At 48.1% G+C, this 27,553-nt stretch overlaps 1 protein-coding gene across 4 annotated transcripts in view; it reads right to left on the bottom strand.

The window, feature by feature from the left end:
• Nucleotides 1-3,626: 3,626 nt before the first annotated feature.
• The window catches only part of C9H20orf96 (chromosome 9 C20orf96 homolog), a 37,652-nt gene continuing 13,725 nt past the window's right edge, over nt 3,627-27,553 (bottom strand). The window contains exons 1-11 of one of the 4 annotated variants that reach the window (XM_047746192.1): nt 24,248-24,669; nt 23,933-23,981; nt 23,272-23,389; nt 14,367-14,479; nt 10,347-10,505; nt 7,990-8,089; nt 6,725-6,882; nt 6,544-6,645; nt 6,287-6,373; nt 5,469-5,587; nt 3,814-4,001 (exon numbers count right to left, since the gene is read on the bottom strand). In XM_047746192.1, the coding sequence (XP_047602148.1) occupies nt 3,941-4,001; nt 5,469-5,587; nt 6,287-6,373; nt 6,544-6,645; nt 6,725-6,882; nt 7,990-8,089; nt 10,347-10,505; nt 14,367-14,479; nt 23,272-23,389; nt 23,933-23,981; nt 24,248-24,267 (1,086 nt within the window). In that variant the 5' untranslated portion in view covers nt 24,268-24,669 and the 3' untranslated portion in view covers nt 3,814-3,940. Of the gene's footprint in view, nt 4,002-5,468; nt 5,588-6,286; nt 6,374-6,543; nt 6,646-6,724; nt 6,883-7,989; nt 8,090-10,346; nt 10,506-14,366; nt 14,480-23,271; nt 23,390-23,932; nt 24,034-24,247; nt 24,670-27,553 lie in introns of those variants that run through there. The other 3 variants (XM_047746193.1, XM_047746194.1, XM_047746195.1) reach the window with 3 other exon arrangements.

Raw genomic sequence — 27,553 nt, 5'->3', positions numbered from 1 at the left:
TGACCTGAAGACACGGAGTAAAAGAGTTCTTCTTGCTGCCATCCACCGAGTTTTGCCGTTGTTTCTCATGCAGCAGTATGACTGGAGAGAAAGCTGACCAGGACGTAGAATTCCTAAGAAGTCATGTAACAAGGGTCCTCCTTCTATGAATTAGGCCAATCCGGTGTGTGTCTGCACGTGCACGTGCATGGAGGCATCCCTGTGCACACGAGGACTGACCCACGTGCAGCCCTGGTAAGTGGGGGAGATCCGTGTACAGCGTGCACACGTGTGGGCTACTCTCTGTCACACCTGGAGGCCTGAGGGCTGCATGTGATGTCTGGGAATCTGTTTGTTCAGGCTTTCTTGCTTGGTTTTCCTTGCCAGAATTCATTTGTTCCATCGCTATAAGGTGTCAAGCTCCTGGCTAAAAACCTACGTGATTTTTTAGGTCCAACCATAGGCCATGATGAAGGCTTTCCCTGGCAGTCCTCCCAGGAAACTACACTCCGCGCCCCAGCCTGGGTGCCTGGTCAGTGCCTGGCAGTCTCAGAGTGGGGGGGCAGCCAAGGACTCAGCCCCCAGTGCCCTCCTCCAGAGCCTCTGCCAAGACCTGCCTGGCAGGGGGAGGGGGAACCCTGAAGACACTTTCCTTCTCCCAGCCCTGCCCATTCTCCCTTCCCCACCCAACCCCCCATGGGGGTCCCAAGTCACAAAACTGCAGAAGACTTTTGTTCGGGGCTCCCCCAGCAGTGAGACCAGCCCCAGGGACTCATCCCCCTGACCATGGGTCCCATTCCATAGGGAACATGGAATGGACCATGGCACTTTCTCTAGTTTAGCCTCTTCTTTGCACGAAGTAAGCAATGAAAGGCCTGTCACTTTAGTTTTGAATTGTCTTAACTGGCTGCTCTGGCCCCTGGCGGCTCAGCTCTCCAGCTCAGCTGAGCTCCTGACAGTACAGTGCTTAAGAGTAAACTACCTCGGGGCACCTGGGTGGCTCAGTCGGTTAAGCAGCTGCCTTCAGCTCAGGTCATGATCTCAGGGTCCTGGGATCAAGCCCTGCATGGGGCTGGCTTCCTCTCCGCAGAGAGCTTACTTCTCCTCCCGCTCCCCCTGATTGTGCTCGCTCTCTCTGTCAAATAAATAAATAAAAACTTTTAAAAAAAAAGTAAACTACCTTATGCCTGGTGACTTCAGAAGATCACTTTGCTGCTTCACGGACTGGGTTCATCTGTAAGATGGAAATGCTTATGATCCCTACCTCAGAGGGTTGACCTTGTGAGGACTGACTGACTATAAAAAAAGCATAGAGTCCTAAGTGCTAGCTAAGTGTTTGCTCCTATTATGTTCAAAACTGTTCATTTCTGGGGTGCTGGCTGGCTCCATCAATGTGACTCTTGATCTCAGGGCTACAGATTCGAGCACCACGCTGGGTGTGAAAATTACTTAAAAATAAAATCTTTAGGGGCACCTGAGTGACTCTGTCAGTTAAGCATCCGACTCTTGATTTCAGCTCAGGTCAGGATCTCAGGGTCGTGAGATGGAGCCCCACATCAGGCTCCATGCTGGGCAGGGACCCTGCTTAAGATTCTCTCTCTCCCTCTCCTTCTGCCCCCTGCCCCTCCCTCTCTAAACAAAATAATAATTTTTTTAGGGGCGCCTGGGTGGCTCAGTGGGTTAAAGCCTCTGCCTTCGGCTCAGGTCATGATCTCAGGGTCCTGGGATTGAGCCCCGCATCGGGCTTTCTGCTTGGCAGGGAGCCTGCTTCCTCCTCTCTCTCTGCCTGCCTCTCTGCCTATTTGTGATCTCTATCTGTCAAATAAATAAATAAAATCTTTAAAAATAATAATAATCTTTTTAAAAATTTAAAATATAACTTAGAAATAATAAAATCTTTTTTTTTTTAATTGTCCATTTCGGGGCACCTAGGTGGCTTAGTGGGTTAAAGCCTCTGCCTTCGGCTCAGGTCATGATCCCAGGGTCCTGGGATCAAGCCCCACATCGGGCTCTCTGTTCCGCTGGGAGCCTGCTTCCCCCGCTCTCTCTACCTGCCTCTCTGCCTACTTGTGATCTCTGTCAAATAAATAAATAAAATCGTTTAAAAAAAATTGTCCATTTCTGTTTCGCAATCCATTCGGCTCTAAAGGTGCCTACTGGCTTAACCTAGGTCACGTGCTTCACCCCAGCCACCCTGATCCTGCTCCCAGGGTACTGCATGTGATGTAGACCAAACTAGGAGGCGCTCTCCAGTGCCTGGACTAGTTCAAGGTGGCCAGGAGATATAAGCCAGGCCCGTCACACTGAATATTGGGCTGAAATATTGGGCTGAAAATTCTGGGACAGAGACCCTCTTTCCAGCAGTACCCAAACCAGGAGGTACAACCCCCCAGGAAAGGCTGGGAAACACACCACGACCACAGGAGGCCCAGCCTCGGGAAGAGAACACCTTGGAACAAAGTAAAGAAACAGAAACCAGGTCCTTGGTGCTGTCACTTGATTTCTGGAGAGACCCGTGCCTCACCTAGAACACTGATTTCCCTGAGCCCTTTTTTGTGTAGGGCAATTTGGTCAGGTGTCCTGTAACCTGTGAGTCTCTCCGGACGCCAGGTGGATGTGTGAGCAGTCAGAGCGTCTGAGGCCTTGCAGGAGCCTGGGTCCCTGGGGAAGCGGCTCTGAGGCAAAGCACAGAGTGTCAATTACTGAGTCCCCGGGAATCCAAGGAGGGAGAAACAGGCAGGACTCGGCAGAGGAAGAAATGAGCGGTCATGCAGGCCCAGGGACAGCTTCAGCCGACCCGACAGGGAATGCTGGAGCCAGAAGAGGTCTTCAGAGTCATCCCAGGTGAGGCCAGGATGGCTTAGCCATTGGCATTTGCACACAGAGCAGTCACTGGACGTGGGAGGGGACTGATCTTGGGTGAGGGGGCTCTCTGCAGCCGAGGCAAACCCTGAAGGGTCTGACTGCCGAAGGACACATTCCCACGGCACTCCCAGGGACTGCAGCAGCTGTCCTTGCTTGAAGCGGGAGCCAGGCAGCACAGCTCCAAGTCAGCACAGAGTGGGGGGCTGCACCTAACTCCACCTGAGTACGAGCGTGTGTTCACATCCACGCACGGCTGGGGTGCAGGCACGGGACAGACAGCTGGACCAGAAGAGAGATGGCCATCAGCGAGGAAAACCCGGCAAGTTCCCAGGGGCACCAACTTGGGGAGTCTCCCCTCTGCCCTGGCACTGGCCTCAACAGGTCTGAGCACAAATTAGGAGGGAAGCTAGGCTTCCATCGCACCAGGGACAGCACAGCCCAGAGCCAGTTCAGAGAGGGGCTCACTGGGCTCTTCTCGAGAAGTCCTGTGCCCCAGACACAATCGGCGCAGTTAGCCACCCCTTATCTTTTTTTTTTTTTAAGATTTTATTTATTCATGAGAGACACAGAGAGAGAGAGGCAGAGGGAGAAGCAGGCTGCCCACCGAGCAGAAAGCCCGATGCAGAGACTCAATCCCAGGACCCTGGGAACATGACCCAAGCCGACGGTAGACGCTTAAGCGACTGAGCCACTCAGGCACCCTAACCACCCCTTATCTTAAGACCATAGTCCATTCCTACCACATCTACTCAAGGCCTAGCTGGAAATCTCCAAGCAAAAGAGCAAATGCAAATCCAGCTTTATTGGTAAAAAGGAATGGCAGACTTGACTGGGAGTACCCACCTGGCCCAAGCAGCAGCGCCAACCAGAAAGAAAAGAGGAAAGGTGGAGGGAGACGGGGAGGGAGGAAGGAAGAAAGGAAGGATGGAAGGAAAGAAGGAAGGAAAAGTGAGAGAAAGGGAGGCGGGGAAGGAAGGAAGGGAGGAAGAGGAGACCAGGCTCTGAAAGTGGGCATGCGCTCAGAGAAGAAGATAAGTCAAGGCTCCAGGTATAGGAAAAAGAGCAGGGAGGAAAGGCTGGCCCCTGGACCCGGCATCTAGAAGGGCAGCAGCTCTTCCACGGGGATGTTGAGGATGACGTCCATGTCTGGGGTGCACCTGGTAGGGAAGAACAAAGAGGGTATGGGAGGTCAGGCAGGGGCGCCAGAGTTGAAGAGTGGGAGAGCACACCCTTGGGGGCACCCAGCTCTTCGGAACACTGGTACTCAGTTGGGGAGCCCCATCCCAAAACACCAGTGACTGTGCAGCCCATGTGAGCACGTGGAGATGTGTGCACACACCAAAAATAAAGAGGAGTGGGTCTGGCATAATGAATGTTCCCCTCCAGAGGTCTGGGGTCAAGAGGGAGCAGGCTCTGAAATGCGCGGCCTCTCACGCCCAGCACTCTCTTTGTGGTCAGAATGGCCGGCTTGGACACCTGGCTGTGTGTCATCTTGAGCTTCCGACTTCCCCCAGAGCCCCACTCCTTCAGTTGGCATGTATGTGACAAGCACTCACTATATGCCCAAGCCCAGAGCGGCCTCAGTTTCCTCATTGCTCAAACGGGGGGAATAATTCCAACCTCGATCTTTGGCAGGTGGACAAAACTCCGTCACTGACAGGTGTCCTTCTTTCCATACAAGGAGTGAGAATAGCCTCCATCACAGGGACCAGCACATTTAGGGGGCCAGACAATTACATCCTGTCCCCAACCTCGTCCCAATTCTCTCATCCATTCTCGTGGCTTCCATACTCTCCTGACCCACACTGAGCTAGCTATTCAGGCACAAAATGTCAGGATGTCTGTAATTGACGGTATTTCACGAGAAAAAGCGAAGGAATGAAGATGAACCCATATGACAAAAATAGAACAACTCCTAATCTACACGGGCAACTGAGTGTTCACCAGAACATTCTCTCTACTGTCTGCATATTTGAAATTTCCCAAAATAATGGCAAAAAAGAAAAAGCATCTTTATACTGACAATGCCGAAATCTCCATCTGTAGCCGGTATCAGTCTTCTGAGTTCAATCGTCGACCTGAGGGCTCTGCACGAGGTGCCCCAGGTCCTGTGAACAATCACATGAGGCCTGGCCTCATGGGATCCCCAGGCTCTGCCACAAAGGGCCTGACCCAAGAAAGGTGGGCAGAGAACTGGCTTTGGAAGGAAGGAAGTTCTTCCTCTGGGGCCCGGGAGTCTGCCAGGTGGAGAGGACATCCTTCTCTCCTCACAGAGTGGCCCGTCTTCCCTGGAACCAAACACCCTACTCAACTCCACCTTCCTGAACACCCTGGGAGCTTAGGGGCACACCCACTTGGAGGAAACATGGAATCTGAGAACCTGAAGAGTCCACAAAGCTTATGTAACCCAGCTTCCTGTGTACAAATGAGACACGAAGGCCTAGAGATGGGAAAGGTCACATCTGCGTGGTTAGCAGCAAAGCCAAGGAGATCTGGGTCGCCCTGCACCCTCTATCACAGGGGTCTGCCTTCTCCACCAGACTGCCTTTCCTGGGGACAGAGAGCCTCTTCGAGGGCCGAGCATGGTGGGCTTAAGCAGCAGCTGCAAAAAAAAGATCCCGTACTTGGGTCTCCGAAGCAGAACATCTGCAAATACGATCTCTCGGGGCTCCTGGACCTGCACCTGGAGCTGCTCCACCTCGGCCTTCAGTATGGGTATTTCCTCCTCAAACTGGTTGATAAACTGAGGGGAGAAGCACAGCAGGGGAGAGTGAGGAGCCCGGCGTCCCCCAACAGAAGGAAGAATGGGGCCACCCAAATGAGGAGGAAGACCATCTAGGGAAATTGCATGCTTGGCCACAGGGGCCTCCTAGACTCCGGAGGGCAGCTCGCAAGTAAGGGCCAATGTCTGATGGTCCTGAATGTGGCGCGGAGGTCATGGAGCATGGAGATAGGTGGCAAAGGTGGGGGAGGGGGGCAGTACCCAGTGATGAGAACGAATGGGGGCTGGCAGATACGATGAAGACCACTCATGCTGACAGCAGATGGAGGATGATAATGAAAATGAATGTGGGGTGAGGGGCAGTGATGGTGAAGTTCATTAACATGGCTAATGAGTGATGGTCAGTGGCGAGAATTAAGTGGTGAAGATAGGAGGGGGTTATGACAGTAAAATGATGGGTGAGCACAGGATGCTTGGTGATGTTGCTAGTGGGTCATCGCCGGTGATGCTGGTTAGTGAGGCAAGGCCTGGGCCTGCACTAACCTCCTTGTCAGAGGAATGACAAGGGACAGCAATGGTGCTAGCTGGGCGAGAGGCTGACACCGGAGCCAGAGGCCTCCTGAGCACCAGATCAGGACAAGCCTGACTCGCAGAAGTCCTGGGGCCCACTCACCCTTCTGCTCCCTCGCAGAGGGGTCATCCCCTTCCGTGCCCACTCACTTCTCGGAACTTGTCCATGTACTTCAGCATGTCCTGGTTGTCCCGGGTCTTCTGCAGAAGAGCTTCCTGATGGGGCTGCTGGCTTTTCTGTGGAGGGAGAGGAGGTCTAGCCCCCAGGTGCCTCTTCCGGGGCAGCAGGACCTGGTAGATTCCAGTTGGGGGTGGGGGCGAATGCAGGGAGCCTGGAGGCAGAGGACAGGAAAGGAAGCAGGGCTGGGGCAGGACCTACACAGCCACCGCCACGGCTGGCCACTCACCACCACCAGAGCTTGCAGAAGCTTTTTCTTCTTCTTCCGAATCTGATTAGACAAAGACTGCAGGACCATTCTGCGCATCTCACCAAGGTCATCCAGCTCATCCTAGGGGCCAGCGGGAAGGTGTGGGCCACGGCCCTGCCTCCAGTGTGGTCCGGCAGGGCGGGGCCAGGGGCTCCCCTACCTGCTGGTTGTCCTTTATCTGCTGCAGTTGACGCACAAGGCTGGCGATCTGGACCGACTTGACAGGATACTCATGGTCCATGTACGTGCTCAGGAAGCTCACTTCCTTGTAGGTCTTCTCAATCTTGGCATTCAGCTGCTCTACCTGCTGCACCAGGGCTGCAGAGGGCAGGAGGGACAGGAGGCAAAAGCGTCTCTCAAGGACCCCTCCCAGGAGATCCAGGAGGCAAAGCTCTCCTTGGCCAATGGACTGGGGTCTGGTGGAAGCAAGCTCCCACAAGGCTAAGTCCCTAGAGTCTTTTACCCCCGAAGGAGAAGAGGCAACACTGGGTAGGAAAGAGAACTAAACTGGGGCAAGATCCCTAGGTAAGTCCCAGTTCTGCCGCTGACTTACTCTGTGGCACTCGCCAAGACTGTCCCTCCTTGGACCTCCGTCTCCTCCTGCACAAGCTTCCCCCACAACAAGCCCAGGGAGATAGGGTGACACTGACTCCCGTGAAATGACCATTAAGACCATGTCTGGGGGCATCTGGGTGGCTCAGTGGGTTAAAGCCTCTGCCTTCGGCTCAGGTCATGATCCCAGGGTCCTGGGACCGAGCCCCACATTGGGCTCTCTGCCCAGTGGGGAGCCTGCTTCCCTTCCCCTCTCTCTGCCTGCCTCTCTGCCTACTTGTGATCTCTGACTGTCAAATAAGTAAATAAAATCTTTAAAAAAAAAACAGACCATGTCTGTACTGATGCCCTCCAAGGGGGTGGCCCCAGGGTCTGAGGTTGGCTGACACACCACCCTCGCCAGAGGGCTCCCAATCTGCTCCAGAAAGAAAGCACAAGCTCAAGCTCAAGGTCAGCACTATGGAAGCCAGAGACCTGGGACCTGGCTGTGCCACTGACTCCCAGAGAGATGGCAGGAAGCAGTGGCAGGCTGGGGCTGGATCCTGGCTCGCAGCTGTTATGATCTACGGCATGCTACCGTACTTCTTTTAGCTTCAGCTTTCTCATCTGTAAAATGGGCAAACAGTCCGTGCCTCACGGGTAGTTGCCATGACTGAGAGTGTGCCCGTACATACGAACCATTGGGGGGCCTGAAGTGCTCAGGGCTCAATGCTCCAGAAGTAAGCTGTTAGCTCTGCATCTTAGCAATTCCATGTGCCTAAGAGGGGGGATGCTGGGCCTACTGTCTTCCAAAAGGTAGGTGCAAGATGAAGGCCCTGCTGACCTCCCCAAAGCCAGGGAGAGGATCAAGGAATTCATGCCAGGGATACTTACACTTCATCTTGGACTCCTCCTTCTCCTCCCACTCCTTAAGTTCACACTTGAGCTGCTGCAGCTTCTTCTTGTTCGAGTACTCCAAGATGTCCACGATAGTCTGTGGGAGTGGCGGGGTCAGCTCGCCCCACCACCTCTTCTGGCGCTACTGAAGCCTGGTCCCCCCTCAGGGGACTTGGCATTTCCTCCAGGGAGTCCCCAGATCCAAACCTAGTCCCAGATCCAGCAACCTGATCGGAGGCCAGCCCAGCCCCTCCAAACTGGGCCCTCTCCTACCATCCACCCCAGCCGGGGGGCTCTACCGCACACCCAGGCACCGGCCCAAACCCACGCAGCGGTCCCCGCTCCGTCCTCCTTCAAAATGTCACCAAGCGCAATGGATTTAACCCCCAACAGCCCTCACAACCATGTCCTTCTCTCCACCCCCACTGCCACTGTCTTATTCAAGTTCTCTTCATCTCCTGCCTCAAATAGTACCACAGCTACCCCTAACTGGTCCTCCTCTGATCTTTGCTCCATGCCGCAGTCAGGATGATCTTTCTTTAAAAATTAAAAAAAAAAAATTTTTAAAAGCTGACCTCATCCCTCTCCTATTTAAAACCCTCCAGGGGCTCCCCTCTGCCCTATAAATACGGTCTGAACTCCTAACCTTGGCTGACAAGGCCCTGCCTGCACTGGCCTAGGCCAACATGTGGCCCCTTGAGTTGGCCATGCCCCCTCTCTCCACAGGCCTTCTGCACCCAGTTCCTCTGCCTGGAACACTTTCTTGCTCTCTACCAGGTAACACCTACTTCTGCAGGTTTCAACATAAGCATCACCTTCTTCAGGAAGCCTTCCTGACCTCCCATGTCTGGGTGAGAGGCCCCTCTCAGCTCCCCAGAACCCCTGTCCCCACGACAGTACACAAATGGCTTTCTAACTGCCTGGACCCCACTAGAATGACAGCTTGATGTAGACAACGTGTCCCACTGATCCCTGTTTCCCAAGAGCCCACAGGGAGCACTCAGGATGAACAAAAAAATATACTAATGGGATCAATGCCAGAAGATCAACAATGACTTTATCTAAATTTGGAGAATATTCTAAGTTCCCTTGGGCTGAATGACTCTGCAGTCCTTGGCCTGTGTGATAGACTGAACTGTGTACCCCTCAAACTCATATGTTGAAGCCCTAACCCCCAATAGGGCTGTGTGTGCAGACAGGGCCTTTAAGGAGGTAAAAGGTTAAATGAGGTCTAAAGGGTGCAGAATCCAATAAGAGCAGTGTACTTATAAAAAGAGGAAGAGACTCCAGAGCCTCTCCATGTGAGCACAGAGAAAAGGCCACGTGAGGACCCAAAGAGAAGGCAGCTATCTGTATCCCCAAGGACAGAGGCCTCCTCACTGGACATTGATCTCGGACTTGCCAGTGCCTTGATCTTGGACTTATGGCATCCAGAACTATGAGAAATTTCTCTGTGTAAGCCACCTGGTCTCTGGTGCTTTGGTAAGGCCACCTGAGCAAACTAAGTCCCCAACACCGAGTTTTCTCTTCATCTCCCAGGCTCTGGTGAGCTCAGTCCCTCTTCTCCCTGGGCAGACCGCAGCCAGAGGGCATTACTGCTCCATGAGACCATTTCCTCCACCTCTCCTCCAGCCCAAGCTCCTGGGTCCCCTGTGAACTTTGCACTCTCCTCCAGCAGCTTTCCCAAGCCTCTCCCAGAGGAGGCAGAGGATGCCACCCGGGTTCTCGTAAAAGTTGCTCCCCTGGCCCAGACCATAAGCACCACCAATGGCTGAGGGTGACAATCACAGCTCGCAGGAAGGAAGCCAGATCCTGGTGCCAGATGTGCTGTGTTCAAGTCAAGTGCCGACCCTTGCTAGGTGAGTGAGCTTGAAGGTGACCTTGAGTAAATCACCCGACCCCTCTGTTTCCATTTTTTCCTATGTAAAATAAAGATAATAATGCCCACCCCACGGGGTTGTGGTAAGGATTATATGGATATGTACAACTCTGTGTGAGTAGGGATGGGAGTGGTCGGCGTAGCTACACCTGTTGTGTGCCAAGTACAACACTCCCTTTAGGGTAGGTGCTTTGTGCTCTATTTTACAGAGCTCAGAGGTTAACTCGAAGTCTCCCAGCTAATAAATGCTAGCGTTGGAATGAGAACCCCCATCTTGGTCTGGTTCCAAACCCCAGCTAGGTGGGGCGAAGAGTGGGAGAGATTCATTTTCCAGAGGAAGGAAGCAGCTTGTGCAGCTTGGCCTCCAGGAGAGGCCAGGAGAGGGCGCCCGAGGGCCCAAGGGGGCGGCGCCGCGGGCAGGACGAGGTGCAGGGGGCTGAGGCCAAGGCTGGGGAAGGTGGGGGTGGGACCTCACCTGGAGGATGTCCTGCTCCTGCAGCATCGTGCGCACTTTCAGGGCCGAGCTGTCTTCCATGTCCTGGATGTCCTTGATCAGCTCCAGGTTGAGCTTGGTGAGAAAGACCTCATGGCTGGAGAGCTCCTGCAGCGTGGTTTGCCTGTTCCTGAGCAACGCCTGCAGGCGGAGGGGAGGGCAAGGATGGGAGGCGGTGCTGCGCGTGGCGGCCGGAGCCTCCCGGAGCCTAGGGACCACTTCCCTCCCGCCGCACGCCCGCCCCCTTGTGGTCTCGACTGGTAAATGCGGCCCCATTGTCTGTGGGACAAAGTCCGCCCCCCCACCAACTCTTTCATCCATTCTGAAACGCCCATTTTCCCTGATTTTTACATCTCAGAGGTGGACGCCTCTTACAAGGAGTGGCATGTCACGATCTGACAAAATTTGTTCGTGGGAAATAAGATAAAGCTGCACCTTATTACCAATGGCTTCTTAGAATCAATAAAATATAGTAGTAACAGTAGTAATAAAAATCAAAAACACCTCAGGTAGGTAAGAAAGGGGCGGAAGTGATGGGCCAGGTCTGGAAAAGCGGGGAAGCCAAGTGGATGATAGTCGCTACCGATGTTCATCAGACGGCTGAGCTAAATGAGTACTCACTCTCTCATTGCCCACATTTCCCCGCAGAAACAAGGAGGCGCTGAAAGCCTGAGGGGTTTGCTGAGATCACCTCCAGCAGGTACACAAAAGCTACAATAATAACAACTATGTGTTGGGCACTGGGCTTCACTGGGCACTCAGAAGGTGATATTGGTTCATTCAAAGGCCCTGTTTACTGACTCTTCTTTTACTGATAAAAGGAGGCTCAGATAGGTTAAGTGACTTGCCTAAAGTCACACAGCCAGAAGGTCATGGCACCAGAACTGGGAAGCCAGACTCTTGACTCCCGATGTCTGGCTCGCCACCACACCAAGAGAAGGAAGTGAGCAGCCTCAAAGCGCAAGGCATGGTTGAGCCTTGTAGTGTACGCAGATTTGGATGTTAGGCCTGGACCCACTCAGTTCAAATACCAATTCTGCCACTTACTCCCTCAGGGAACATGGGCAAAAGAGTTAACCACCCCCCAGAACCCTGCTATCCTCATTCTATTTTTTTTTTTTTAAAGAGTGTATTTATAGAGAGAGAGCACGCAAAGGTAGGGAGAGCAACAGGCAGAGAGAGAAGCAGGCTCCCCGCTGAGCAAGGGGCCAGAGCAGGACTCAATCCCAGGACCTTGAAATCATGAGCTGAGCTGAAGGCAGGTGCTTATTAACCCACTGAGCCACCCAGGCGTCCCTGCTGTACTCATTCTAAAGGTTAGGAAACTAGCACTCACTTTGGAGTGCTGCTGGGAAAAACAAATGAGATAATGTTCACAGTCAAGACACCGAGTGGCTGCGCCTGGCACCCTCAGGGTGTCACAGGAGGTGGAGCTGATAACCATGCCCACAGGCTCTAGGTCTCCAGGTCTGCTGCACCTTTGCACTCTCTGTCTTATTCCTGTTCTTCCTTGTTTCTCTGTCCTTCATGAGAAGCTACCCTTTCCTGGCCCCCAACTCCCGCATTCCTCATATAATAATGAGTAACCCTGCAAACATACAGACTGTTTATTATGGATGGGCATGACACTCTGCTCAGCAGGTCACACGCACGACCTCACTTGGCACCAATCTCAGCCCCGTTTCACAGAAGCCCACCCAGCAGACATCGCGGGGACTGGCATTAGGAATGAGTATCGTTGGTGTGCCTGGGTGGCTCAGTCATTAAGCGTCTGCCTTTAGCTCAGGTCATGACGCTGGGGTCCTGGGATGGAGCCCCCCCATCAGGCTCCCTGCTCCATAGGAAGCCTGTTTCTCCCTCTCCCACTCCCCCCTGCTTGTGTTCCCTCTCTCACTGTGTCTGTCAAATAAATAAATAAAATCTTAAAATAAAAAAAAAAAAGAAAGAAAGAAAAGAAAATGAATGTGTATCCTTAGCACAGACCCCATTCCCAGGGGATTTGGAGAAGCTATATAATTAATGACCTCTGCTCTAGAAATGGATCATCCCTGAGCACAAGATTTAGTGCAGAAACCCTACTTTGTTTCCTTCCTGCCCCTTAACCCCAGTTGGGATTATATGTTTTTCTTATTATCTTATTTTCTTATTTTTCTTATTTTGTAACTGTCTCTCCCACTCAAAAGGCACAGCCGGGAGGGTGCGGGCGGGGGGCTGGTAACTGGCTGTTCCATCACAGCTGTAGGACACAGCACATAGGATGGTGCCTGGAGCTCCCTAAGTGTGGGCTGAATAAACTGATGACTATAAACTATTCTTTGGGTTTTTTAAATTCATTTATTATATGTCTCCCCATTACAGTGTAAGCTCCATAAGCACACAGATTCTGAGTGCCATGTTCACAGCTGTGTCCCCAATACCTGGCATGGTGCCCGGCATATAGGAGGCACTCTCTCAAGAGTTGTAGATTGAACAAATTAAAACTGTCTGGAGATTGAGGGGCAGAGTCAGGATCCTGTTCCGTTTCTGAGAGCAAATCAACAGAGTAATTTCTGCTCCCTTCTTGTTTCCCTCTTGTCTCCATGGTCCATTTTCCACACAGCAGCAGCAGCAGCCCAAGGACTCCTGTGAAAACTTAGGTCATATCATGTCTCTGCTCTACTCAGAATCCTCCAGGGTCTTTCTGTCTTGCTCAGCATAGAAACACAAAGCCTAATCATGGACTACAGAGTTGCAAATAAGTCATCACCCATACCCTCACACCCACCGGGTTTCCTTCATCGCCTGCTCTAGCCACATCAACCTCAGGACCTTTGCACTTGCGGTTCCTATGTCTGGAACATTCTTTCCTCAGATGTCACCATTTAAGCAGCCTTTCTGACCACTCTGTCTCAGATGGTCATGGCCACTCTTCCTGACCTTACCTTTATACTTCATTGCTCTACATTGCTTTACATTCTTCATTTCGTGGCACATGTTATATACTTATTTGTCTTGTTTATTGTCTGTCTCTCAAAGTCGAATGTGAGCTCCCTAAGGTCAGAGGCCATATCACTGGTGAATCTCCGCACTTAGATACTATGTGCCAGGGCCTGGCACATAGTAGACATTCAATAAATCAATTAAATGAATGAATAATCACAAGAGACAACATTAGGAACTGGTTGGGAGCCCAGGCTTCAGAGCCAAATTGTCCAAGTTCTAAAGTCAGGATAAAAATAACACCAGAAATAGGACTTCCTCCTTTAAGAACACTGGGCTGCCTCTGAACCATTCTGCAAAATTAAAGGTTAAAGGGAAGAAAAGGTTTCAAAGCAAAGATATTCTTCCCTATTTCTTTATATAGTAGTCATTGTTCACTGAGCTCTTAAAAACTTTCTTGAAGAAAGTACGAATTCTTTGCCAGTATTTTGTAGCATTTATAGTATTTAGTATTCTACTTTCTGCTAAGGACACAAAAGACTCCTCCTTTTAGTCATTTCAAATACTTTAAAACATTGTTCAGAAGCCATAAAAAAGCAATAGATGGTGAGAACACTAATTATCTCAAGATGTATCAGATGATGGGAAAAATGTAATAGTGAGCTTCTGAGCTGTGCTGAGCTGCGCTGTATTCCATGAAAGGCTAATTTACTGGAAATTTTTAAACGAGCAAGCCACCAGACTGTGTTCCTAATGCAGCGAAACAGAAGAGCAATTCTGATCATCTTCCTAGTCTTCAACACAAAGCCAAACACCTTGCTTAACCGGCTTTGATCCGTGGTACTGCCATTTTTCTAGCCATGCGGCCTGGTACGAGTCCGGGATCTCCCTGCACCTCAGTTTCCCATCTGTAAAATGGGGGTGATGATAAGCATGCCCATGGCACTGCTGAAAAGGAAATGAGTCAAGTGCGGCACCGCAAAATGGGCACCGCAAAATGGCCTGTGCGTGTTTGCAATCACCTTCCCCCTGACCCTCTGTCCCTACCACGGGCTCCAATGCCTATGGGGAGGCTGCTCATACCCTCAAAAGCCGCATTTTCTTCTGTGTCTTCCCGGAATCCAACCTCCCTCTGTGCTTTTCTTGTGGATTCCTCAGCTGGCTTGTCATAGACGTGGTGGGCTTGGAATGCAACCCTAGGGCATGGGAAAGAGCAGAGACGGAGTGAGGGTACAGGAAGGCCTGGGGGCGAGTCCCAGGGAAGGCACCATCTAGGAGATGGCCCTGGGCACCAGCCCCGCCCACTCTTGACCTTTTAATATGTGACAGTGAGGCAGAGCATGGGACTCACATCTGTCAATCAGCTCCCAGACCCCACTCTGCACAGGGGACTTCCACATGACTATGGGGATGGACAGAGGGGAGGAGAGGGGAAGCAACAGAAGCTGGCTAGGTGCCCACAGTCTCTCCCACCAACCTGGCAGGTAGCAAGGTCAGATGCAGCAGGGGTTAAGGGCAAGAACTAATGAGCCAGACAGCCTGGGTTCCAATGCAAGCTCCACTTTCTACTGGCCATGTGAGCTTGGGTGGGTAGCCTGACCTCTCTGTCCCTCAGTGTTTCCCACCTATAAAACAGGAGTCATCATCACACCTGTCTCATAGGGCTGTCCCGAAGATTAAATAAGATGTCACTATACCTTCAAATGTTCGGAATAGTGCCCAACACAGACTCAGTGAGGAATATGCATTCCTAGCTGTCGCTGTCATTACTGATGACCTGAGGCTTGGCATCAGGACCACAGCCCCTCACAAAGGTACAAGAGCTGTGCAAAATTCCCACCTGACTGAAACACCTATAAAACCCGTGGTCCCGCCAGATAAAGATCGTATAGAAATAGTTCCGATCAGCATAAGGCATTGGGGGGCATGTTCTCAGAACCCCCGATTCCTCTCAGGCATCAGCCTGAGACAAGTCACCCAAATCATCTTGAATGCTGAGGCCACATTCTCGATGCCCACCAAAATACCTCCCTCCAAGGGCAACACAGTACTTCTCAGAAAATATGATTTCTCTAATGAATCAATACAGCAAACCCTGGAAAATTTTACTATTAACTATTGAAGTGATGAAGCAAATTAAAATAATCTTTTGTTACAGTTGTGAATTATCTGTATATGTCGGGTATTTAATTGCATTGTTTAAAATACGGAATGATTAATAGAATAATCTTGTGGTTCTAATTTAAATGAGATTTTGATTTAGATTTGTTTTAAGGTTTAAGACATTTTTATTAAATGTGTATAGGTTACCAAAAGTTTTAAGAGAACATAGATTACCCATGTCTTGATGTTTATTTATTAGATTACGAGAATTATCAAATGCTCAATGGTCTTTGTTAATCAGACAAGTGAACTATTTGAAAATGAAAAATGAATATATTAAATTTTAAAATGTGGCTTAAGAGGATTGGGGGAACCTAATTAACGAAGTTCCAAAATCCCCCTTAGAAGTGTTCATAAAAATTATAAGATTATTAAGTTGAACTTGAATTCTTAGGGAGATTTGTAGCTTTAATAATGACTATTTTCATTAGTGGTAGTAACCCTGATTTATCTTTTTTTTTTTAAGATTTTATTTATTTATTTGACAGAGATCACAGGTAGGCAGAGAGGCAGGCAGAGAGAGAGAGGAGGAAGCAGGCCCCCTGCTGAGCAGAGAGCCCGATGTGGGGCTCAATCCCAGGACCATGGGATCATGACCTGAGCCGAAGGCAGAGGCTTTAGCCCACTGAGCCATCCAGGAGCCCCTGATTTATCTTTTTTTTAATTAAACTTATTATTTTGGGATAAGTTCAAGTACATGCAGTTTTAAGAAATAATACAGAGTTGAATCACTGAATTCTATTCCTGAAATCATTATTGCGCTGTACATTAACTAACTAGAATTTAAATTTTAAAAAAATTTTTTTAAAGAAAGACTACAGAGAAATCCTATGTGTCTTTAACCCAGTCTCTGAACGGTAGCATTTTGCAAAACTAACTACAATATCAGAACCATGATACTGACATCGAGACGGACAAGATATAGAACATTTCCATTATCCCAAGTGTCCCTCATGCTGCCGTTTATTTTCTTCCCTCCTCTGACCATGCTCCGCCCATCTTTGTCCGGAACCCCTGGCAATCACTAATCTACTCTCCATTTCTGGAATTTTGTCATTCCTAGAATGCTGTATACATGGAATCATAGAGTATATAACTTCCGAGATTGGTTTTTCTCGCTCAGCAAAATTCTGTGGATTCATCCAAGCTATTGACTGTATCAATAGGTCTTTCTTTTAATTAATGGATGGTATTCCATAGTATGGATTGCTTCCAGTTGGGAGTATTATGAATAAGGCTGCTACGAAGCTTTCATGCAATAGTTTTTGTGTGGCCAGAAGTTTTTATTTCACTGGAATAGATGCCCAAGAGTGCAAGTGTTGCAGCATGAGGAGAATTGCATGTTAGTTTCATTAGAAACTGTCATATGGTGGCACCTGGGTGGCTCAGTCAGTTAAGTGTCTGACTCCTGATTTTAGCTCAGGTCATGATCTCAGAGTCATGAGATCAAGCCCCGTGTCAGGGCCCCGTGTTAGAGTCAGTTTTGGATGCTCTCTCTCCCTCTCCCTCCGCCCATTCCCCTCAACCCTCATGCTCGCTCTCTCTCTCTCTCTGAAAAAAAAAGAAAAACTGTCATACTTTTTCCCAGAGCAGTTACACTATTTTACATTCCCACCAGCAATGCATGCATGATCCAGTTTCTCCTCTTTGCCAGCATTTGGAGTTATCACCATTTTTCATTTTAGCCATTCTGATAGGTGTGTAGTGAAAACACATTATGGCTTAATTTGCATATCCCTAATGGATAATGATGTTGAGTATCTTTTCGTGTGCTTATTTACCATCTGGAGATCCTCTTCAGTGAAACGTCCCTTCATATCGTTTGCCCATTTTCTATTTTTTTTTTTAAGATTTATTTATTTATTTCAGAGAGAGAACAGGCATGAGTGAGTGAGTGGGAGGGAGGGGGAGAGGGAGAGAGAGAATCCCCAGCCAGCCCACCACTGAGCATGGAGCCTGACACTGGACTCCATCCCATTACCCTGAGATCATGACCTGAGCCCAAATCAAGAGCAGGACCCTTAACCAACTGAGACACCCAGGTGGCTCCTCTTTTGCCCATTTCCTAACTGAATTGCTTTTCAATTCAATCCTTAGAAATCGTTGAGTTTTGAGAGTTCTCCATATGTTCCGCATAGCAGTCCTTTGTCAGAGGTGATTTGCAAATATTTTCTCCAAGTCTGTAGCTTGTCTTTTCATCCTCTTAAGAGTCTTTCACAGAATAAGTGTTTAATTTTGATGACATCCAACTTATCCATTTATTTCATTTTTATTTTATGGATCAAGCTGTTGGTAGAAAGTCTAAGGGCTCTTCATGGGGCCATGAAGCCCAAATATAATTTTCTCCTTTGTTTTCCTCCAAAAGTTTTCCAGTTTGGCATTTAATGTTTAATCTTTATTTCATTTTACATTTATATTTGAACTTAAGTCAAGGTTCTTTTTCTGGCCTGTGGATGTCTAAAAAATGGTGCTCCAGCACCATTTGTGGAAAAGGCTTTCCTTTCCTCTGCTGGCCTGTTTTCACACCCTTGTCCAAATCAGCTGGGCATACTTGTGTGGCTCTATTTCTGGTTTCTCTAGCCTGCCCCATTGATCTATGTGTCTATCTCTCTGCCAATATTATGCTATCTTGAATACTTCGGCTTTAATAATATGCTTTAGTATCAGGTAAAGTGATTCTTCCCACATTATTCTTCTTTTTCAAAATAGTTCATCTATTCCAGGGCCTTGCTTTTCTATATAAATTTTAGAATAAACCTATCCATTTACAAAACACCATGCTGGGATTTTGACTGGAATTATATCAAACATATAAATCAAATTGGGGAGAACTGTCATCTTTACTATACTTAATGTTCTAATCATAAACATAGTTTGTCTCTCCTTTTATTTAGGTCTTCTTTGACTTCTTTCATTAACATTATGTAATTCTCAGCATAGAATAGTAGCTTTAAGTTTAAATCTAAATATTTCATTTCCTGGGGCACCTGGCTGGCTCAGTCGGCAGAGTATACAACTCTCGATCTCAGGGTTGTGAGTTTGAGCCCCACATTGGGTGTGGAGGTTACTTGAAAAAAACAAAATCTTTTTTTTTTTTTTAAGATTTTATTTATTTATTTGACAGAGACACAGCGAGAGAAGGAACACAAGCAGGGGGAGTGAGAGAGATAGAAGCAGGCTTCCCGCCAAGCAGGTAGTCTGATGTGGGGCTCAATCCCAGGACCCTGGGGTCATGCACTGAGCCAAAGGCAGACACGTAACGACTGAGCCACCCAGGCACCCCAACAAATAAAATCTTTTAAAAATATTTCATTTCTTTAGATTATAGATACATTTTTAATTTTAAATTTAATCATTGTTAGTACATAGAAATGTGGTTGGGGCACCCGGGTGGCTCAGTTGGTTAAGCATCTGACTCTTGGTTCTGGCTCAGGTCATGATCTCAGAGTCATGAGATCAAGCCCAGCATGGGGCTCCATGATGGGTGCATGAAGCCTGCTTGTGATTCTCTCTCTCCCTCTCCCTCTGCTCCTCCCCCAGCTTGCATTCACGCTCTCTAAATAAGTAAGTTTTTAAAATGTGATTGATTTTTTTTAAAGATTTTTATTTATTTGACACACAGAGAGAGATCACAAGTAGGCAGAGAGGCAGGCAGAGAGAGAGAGGGGAGGAAGCAGGCTCCCCGCGGAGCAGAGAGCCCGACGCGGGGCTCGATCCCAGGACCCTGGGATCATGACCTGAGCCGAAGGCAGAGGCTTTAACCCACTGAGCCACCCAGGCGCCCCAAAATGTGATTGATTTTTATATACTTGTATTCTGCAACCTTGATGAACTCACTTATTAATTCCAGTTTCTCTTAAATTTAGTAGATTTTTAAAGATTCTCTACTAGACGGGCGTGTCACCTGCAAATAAAAACAGTCAAATCATTCTACCTGATTCATCTTGATGTTGGTGTCTGTCTTTTCTCACTCATGTTGTGATTTTCCTTATTCTTGGTATGACAAGTGATTTCTACTGTATCCTTGATGTTCTAAATAATACTCAGGATCCTACTTCAGACAGTCCCCTCTTGAGATGTAGCATGAAGGCCAGTCTTCAGAGTCCTCTACATTCTCTGTGTTCAGTCAGGGCTTTTTTTAGTTGTAAAAGGGAGGACCAAGAAGGAATGGGGCTACCCCATCTTGGTGAAATCAGTTGGTTTACCTTTGTTAATACACAAAAGCTGCCCTCAAGGCCATGACTTTGCATAAGACATGTTACCGACCTAAGCTTCAGTTTCTTCATCTGTAAAATGGTGATGAGATCATCTCCCAGGTCATAAGGAATGAATGAAATGATGACCTCCTTCTATCCATCTGTCTCAAGTGTTTTTAAAGTTTTGTGTAGTTACAGTTTGAGGTTGGGACTATGAACCCTACACAGCTAGAAACCCAATCTGTCTCTTGTGTAGTTACAGTTTGAGGTTGGGACCATGAACTCTACTCAGCTAGAAACCCAATCTGTCTCCTTTACTATTAGTCAACAACATTCAGCCCATTGCTGGGCACATGGGTGCTCAGCAAACGGATGCTGCTGAATGAATGAAGGAAAGAATGATGCCTCCACAACACAACATGGGTCCTGAGCAAGCAGTAGCTCTTTTCATCATTATAATTTACACAGATGCTTTCACTTGTATAAAGGCAGGAATCCTTGCAGACTGGGGCTGTGAGAAGCAACCTCAATAGGATAGCAAGAAGGGAAACTGGAATACCAACTCAGGTCCATGTTTCTCCAGCGCCCATACTCTCCCCACTAATACATGGTTAAAATTGTGCATCCTGGAGGGGCACGTGGGTGGCTCAGTCGGGTGAGCATCTGACTCTTGATTTTGGCTCAGGTCATGGTCTCGGTGTCATGGGATCAGACCCTGCATCGGGCTCCATGCTGAGCATGGAGCTTGCTTAAGATTCTTTCTCTCCCTCTCCCTTTGCTCCCAACCCCTCATGCTATCTCGCTCTCTTTCTCAAAAAAATTAAAAATAAAATAAAAATAAAAAGATTGTGCATTCTGGAGGAGCGTCTGGGTGGCTCAATTTGTTAAGTGTCTGACTCCTGATTTCGGCCCAGGTCGTGATCTCGGGGTTGTGAGATGGAGCCCCCTGTCAACCTCCGTGCTGGGCGTGGAAACCACTTAAGATTCTCTCTCTCCCAGGGCACCTGGGTGGCTCAGTCAATTAAGCATCTGCCTTTGGCTCAGGTCATGTTCCAGGGTCCTGGGATCCTAGCGCTGGATCAGCTTCCTGCTCAGTGGGGAGTCTGCTTTTCCCTCTCCCTCTGCCCCTCCCCCACAGCTCATGCTCAGGCTCGCTCTCTCTGCCTCTCTCCCGACTCTTTAAAAAAAAAAAAAAGGCACCTGGTTGGCTCAGTGGGTTAAGCCTCTGCCTTCAGCTCAGGTCACGATCTGAGAGTCCTGGAATAGAGCCCTGCATCCAGCTCTCTGCTCAGCAGGGAACCTGCTCCCCCCAACCCCGCCTGACTCTCTGCCTACTTGTGATCTCTGTTTGTCAAATAAATTAAAAAAATCTTTAAAAAAAAAAAAAAAGTTTGTGCCTCTTGGAGCCAAACTGCCAAATGTCACAGCCTGGCTCTGCCCCTTCTTACCCATGTAACCACTGAAGTCACACCTGCCCAGGTCTCATCTCTAAGAGGAGGTGGTAATAACAGTACCCACCTCACAGGGTTGTTGAGAAGAGTAAATAAAGCGATACAGGTCAAGTGCTGAGAACAGTATCTAAGGTCGTGGTATATGTTAAGTGCTCTTGTTCTTACCATGGTTGTATCTGTTACATACCTCACTGCCTCCCCATGAAGGAAAGGAAAGAGTTTCCTTGTAGATGCTGTGTGAATAGGGTCTAGGGCCAAAGACAAAAATTCTGTCACTACCACCGGGCCTTGTGCTCAGCACTTTACATCAAAGACTCTTGACAGGGGTGTTTCAGATACATTAGCATGGAGGATTTGTGGTTCTCTCAAATACTGGGGGTCCCAACAGGCATCTGGCGGTGAGGGTCAGGGACATTAGATATCCCCCAGAACAGGATAGCCCCATGGAACACAGAATTCTCCTATGTCCTGCATGACTTTCCAAAGCCCTCACAGATAATGATGTAGGTAAAAAAAATTTATTTATGGGGCGCCTGAGTGGCTCAGTGGGTTAAGCCTCTGCCTTCAGCTCGGGTCATGATCTTGGGGTCCTGGGATCAAGCTGCGCATCGAGCTCTCTGCTCAGCAGGGAGCCTGCTTCCCCCACCCCCCCGCCTGCCTATGTGCCTACTTGTGATCTCTGTCTGTCATAAATAAATGAAATCTTTAAAAAAAAAAAAACTTATTTATAATGATCTGATCCTGGAACCTGACTCTCTTTCACATATAAACAGAAAGGATATTTTGCAGGATTTTACAGTAATGCTAAATTTTCCAAGAAAGTAGCTACAATCAAGGGAAGGTTGTACTTTGTTTTGTTCAGAACTTTACCAAGAGATGGGCCCCACTTTGGAAATCATGACCTCATTGAAACACCCTCTGGGGCGCCTGGGTGGCTCAGAGGGTTAAAGCCTCTGCCTTCGGCTCAGGTCATGATCTCAGGGTCCTGGGATTGACCCCCGCATCGGGCTCTCTGCTCGGCAGGCCTGCTTCTCCCTCTCTCTCTGCCTGCCTCTGGGCCTGCTTGTGATCTCTGTCAAATAAATAAATAAAATCTTAAAAAAAAAAAATCCCTCTAGTTATGTGAGTCCCTGATATAACACCTCGTGACAGTCTGCGTTTGCAATGGTTACGTTCACCATGACTCCACATCTGTGAGTAAGCTTCTGACTATTTTGACATAACTTCCAGCAGAGCTCATCCCGGGCACTTACATACTGAAATATGCGTTACTTAACTATAAGTAACTTTCCTTTTCCTTTTTGTTTACTTTACCTTAGGGCATTATATTTTTTTAAATGATATACATAGGTAGGTTATATTATCTATGAAGTTCATTTCAGATACTAAAGGAATATTACAAAGTATTTGTTATTGAAAGGAATGTTGGGTCTGATGAGGTTGAGAGCAAAAATGCTTTCCATTTAATTCCTGTGACAATCTTGTCAGGTCCTCATATTACAAGCAGGAAAACTAAAGCTCAGAGAGAAGAATGGCTTTTCCAAGATAGTAAATGGCAGAGTCAAGATGAAAACCTGTGTCTGCCTCAGTCAAGGGCCTGAGAACTCCCCTGGATAGCATGACAACGATGTGGCAGAGATTATCCTAAGTGGACCAAACCCTGTTTTCTTTTCCTCTCTTTTCCTCTTGGACACACAGCAGGGCAACATTTCCCATCTTCCCTTGCGGTTAAGGGTGGTCACATGACTAGTTACGCCCACTGGAATAGGAGTGGGAGTGATATGTGTCACCTCAAGTCTAGGCCCTGAAAAAAAAAATTGCCCACAAAATTACCCGTATTTTCGCTCTCTTGCTCTCTCTCTCTCATCCCTCTCTACCAGCTGAATGCATAAGTATTTAGCAGAGGAATTCAAGGCCTTCCAAACTGTCACAGCCACAAGGTTGAAGGAGCCTGGATCCCTGAATGACCATGTGGAAAAGATTACTTCCATCCCCGCAGATCTGCAAATGTACTTTGACATAAATGAGAAATAAGCTTCTGTACTAATACCTGAAACCTGGGGATTGTTTGGAACAGCAATTAGCCTACTCTAATATAATTCATGTCACCAAAGGGCAAAGGCGTACACTCTATCCTGTCCCCAGTTCCTATGTCCACCTTCAAGTGCCTCTGCCCACCTGGCAGGACGCTAGTCAAAGTCTTCGTTTTGCTCTTCTGGTGGCCTCTGGTTTGTAGGATGGGAGGCAGAGTAGGTGACTTGGTTTTCTGCTTGGACCGCTGCCATGGAACATAGTCCTACCAGATATAACACAATCAGTCACACAGCCCAATGGGTCAAAATCCCAGCGTCGCCCCTTACAGATATCTGTGACACTGAGCAAGTAACTTCTGAGATCGAAGCCTCAATTTTCACATCTGTAAACTAGATCTAATTATAAAACCTACCTCCACAGATTGATGTGAGAATTCCAAGAGGCAGTAAAGCATGTGGCAAGTGCTCCATAAATGTGAGCTATCACTTGTTTTATCAGCCAGCCATAACTTACTAAGCACATCCAGGCTGTGAGGTGCTAAGAACTAAACACAAGGCATGGAAAAGACCCAAGAGGAAACCAGAGGAGCGATCAGAGATGAGTAAGAGAGCAGTATAATACACCCTCACGCTCTGATAGGGTGGTGCGAAAATAGTGGGTCCTGCAGCCAATGTGTGACACAGGTAAGCCTGGAATTCAGGTCTCCAGATTCTATCGGCGGGGACAGTCACGGCCATGGGGGCAGGCGGACTGCAGACCCGAGGTCAGCAAGCCCTCATCTCCTCCCTGGCCCTCCCGGACTCACCAGATTCTGGAAGTTGTAGATTGTGGAGCGAATCCCAGAGTGGCTGGGTCTGGAAAGAGTTGGGGGCGGAAAAGAACTTCCATCATTCCCAACCCCTGGGACTGTGAGCAGCAAACGTGAAACAGGCGTGGAGTCTCCACAGAGACCCTGGTTCACTAGGAACCCCAGCGAGCGGGAGCTGTGGTAGCGCGAGGGAGAGGCGGGGCTAGGGAGATGTGGACGGGGGAAGGGGCGGGGCCAAAAGAGAACAAGGCCGAGACGGAGCGGAGGGGGGCACGCATGCGCACTCCACAACCCTTTGGTTCTTACACCTACTTGGGAAAGACGCGCGCCATTGGGTAAAGTGGAAGAAGAGTAGTGAGTCCGTGGAGCCCTGGTCTCTTGCGATACTTATTATTCGGCTTCTCTGACTTTCTTGTCACAACGTGGACCGCGTGGTAACCTAGGCCACTGAAACTTCCCAGAAAGACCAGTCCCTCGCCTCCGTCTCCAAGGAAACGGACGCAGACTACCGAGCGCCCAGAGGGACTAATCTCTCACGGAGAAATGGAGCTCGCCACTGCCTGCTCAGCTAGGCTTTAAGTACTATCCTTCAGCTGGCCCCACCCATCATCCCAAAGAATTATGTCATATTTCTCTTCTCATCAAACCCCATCACTTTCTTCTCCATCCTTACTCTTGCCTAATGACTTTGCTTCCGATTTCATTAAGAAAATTGTGGGGATCAGTAAACTCACATTTTCATGTCTCATTTACTTTGTCTCCCTCCTGTGACTGCATAAACTGCCTATTAAGACCGATTTCGACAACTGTACACTGAATCCTACCCTCCTAGTTTTTTTTTTTAAGATACCGCCCTGCAATTCCCGTTTTCTCCTATCACCCTCCCTGTATTATTCCCATCGGTATAATTTTTAATTTCTGCTATTAAAAAAAAGTGACTAGGGGCGCTTGTGTGGCTCAGTTGGTTAAGCGTCTGCCTTTTCCTCAGGTCACAATCCCAGGGTCCTGGGACTGATCCCACATCAGACTTCCTGCCCAGCCAGGAGCCTGCTTCTCTCTCTCCCTCTGTCTGCCGTTCCCCCTGCTTGTGCTGTCTCTATCTCTATCTCTCTCTGTGTCAAATAAATAAAATCTTTTTTTAAATTAATTTAAAAAAAAATTTTAGTGAAAATTTTTACAAGTAGCCACTTCCCATCTAGCTGTCCTGCCATTTCTGCTTCACTTTACAGCACAACTCCTAGAGAGGTTTGACTGCTGTTGCCCATTCCTTTCCACCTATTTAGTCAGGCTTTCATTATCTACCTCTCCATTAAAACTGTCCTTGCCAACACCACCAATGTCCTCCACTTTGCTAAACAGCACAGTCACTTCTCCGTCCTCATCTTACTTGGCCTATCTGCAGCATTTGACAGAGCAGATCACTCCTTCCTTGAAACACTTTGTAAACTAGGTGCCCAGGAAACCACTCTCTTGAATGGCTTCCTGACCCCTTCTCTTCTCCTTTGCTTGTTCTTCCTCTTCTCCCTCTCTTTTCCTCTATCCACTCACACTCCATTCAAGTTCCCTTCCAGCCTTGTGACTTCAGATGCCATCTCTACCTGGGTGCCTCCCATACTCATATCTCCAGTGTCTCCACTGAATTTCAGCCACAAACATCCAAATGCCTACTCAACATCTCTTCTTGGGTGCCTAATAGGCAACTCTAACATGCAACTCTCTCCCCCAACTCAAAACGGCAACTCTCTTCCTGGAGTCACCCTTGATTCATCTTTTGATTCACCTCTCATCCCACATCCGAGTCTCAGCAATACCTTCAAAGTACATCTGGAATCATACTTCTTACTACCACCACCCAACATACACATACCCACCTTTCCTCTCACACCCAGACTACAACCATGCAGGACAAAGAGACCTGCCTGCCAAATTCCCGCCCACAGATTTTTTCGTCTCGCGTTCCAAAATCTGCTTCTTCTTTCTTTTTTTTTTTTTTAAGATTTTATTTATTTATTTGACAGAGAGAGATCACAAGTAGATGGAGAGGCAGGCAGAGAGAGAGGAGGAAGCAGGCTCCCTGCTGAGCAGAGAGCCTGATGCGGGACTCGATCCCAGGACCCTGAGATCATGACCTGAGCCGAAGGCAGCGGCCCAACCCACTGAGCCACCCAGGCGCCCTCTGCTTCTTCTTTCAAGATCCATCTCAAATCATGCCTCCTCCACAATCTCCTAACTAGCTTTTTTAAAAAAGTGAAAATCCAGGGTGCCTGGGTGGCTCAGTCGATTTAGTGTCTGACTCTTGGTTTTAGCTCTATCATGAGATAGAGCCCTGTGTTGGCTCCGCCCTTAGCTCCAAAGTCGGCTTGTTCCTCTCGGTCCCCCTCTGCCCCCTGCCTACTTTCTCTCTCTCTCTCTAAAGATAAATAAAATCTTAAAAAAAAAAAAAAAAAAAAGTGCAGGGTGCCTGAGTGGCACAGCTGGTTAAGTGCTTGCCTTCAGCTCAGGTCATGATCCCAAGGTCCTGGGATTGAGCCCCACATCAGGCTCTCTGCTCAGCAGAGTCTGCTTCTCCCTCTCGCTCTGCTGCCCACCCCCACCCCCCAGCTTCTTCTCTCTCTCTCACTCACTTTCTCAAATAAATATAATCTTTTTAAAAATTTGTTTAAATAAAATAAAATAAAAAATTTGTTTAAATAAAATAAAATATTTTATTTAAATAAAAAATAAAAATAAATTAAAAAAATAAAAAAATTGTTTAAATAAAATAAAATAAAGTTGTTTAAATAAAATTCTTTAAAAGTGCAATTCCAAAAGTCTGTCAATAAGAACCTAGACTGAGATGCCAAACTGACCAATTCTGATATCCTTCTATGCCAATAATTTGCCAAAAATGAGTCAAGCTCCGCTCTGTAGATGGCCTCAGTGCCCATCTGGACTGATTTGTTTACCGGGATTCTGCCTGGTCCCTGTAGCTCCTGATTCCTGATCTCCACAACAGGCCAGTCTGACTGTTGAAACAGTGCTAAGGAGGATGGCTGACAATTTTTAAAGAAATCCACTGAGAAATAAATATAAATGTCCAGGGGCGCCTGGGTGGCTCAGTGGGTTAAAGCCTCTGCCCTTGGCTCAGGTCATGATCTCAGAGTCCTGGGATGGAGCCCTGCATCAGGCTCTCTGCTCATCAGGGAGCCTGCTTCCTTCTCTCTCTGCCTGCCTCTCTGCCTACTTGTGATCTCTCTCTGTCAAATAAATAAATAAAATCTTAAAAAACATATATATATTTATATATTTATATGTATATATAAATATATATAAATGTCCAGTCTTTTATCCAACTCATAGGGAAAATTGCTGGCAGTGATAATCAATAAGAACTAAGCCAAAATAACCAAAAGAGAATATAGGATCTTAGATCTCCAAAATTTGACCTGAGAAAAATGGAACTGATGGAACGAATGGCCACACATATACCAACAAAACCTTAAGATACAATATGTTGTTACTAAAATTTCAGAGGGAGCCAGAACCCAATCCACAAGTCAAATCTTTTCGAAATTCAAATAGATCTCTTTGTAGTCAGAAATAAAACAAAAATGCCCACTATATGATGGTTATATGAGA

The sequence above is a fragment of the Lutra lutra genome, chromosome 9 (assembly GCF_902655055.1).
Source record: "Lutra lutra chromosome 9, mLutLut1.2, whole genome shotgun sequence".
NCBI classification, from domain to species: domain Eukaryota; kingdom Metazoa; phylum Chordata; class Mammalia; order Carnivora; family Mustelidae; genus Lutra; species Lutra lutra.
This window is presented reverse-complemented; position numbering and strand designations above follow the sequence as displayed.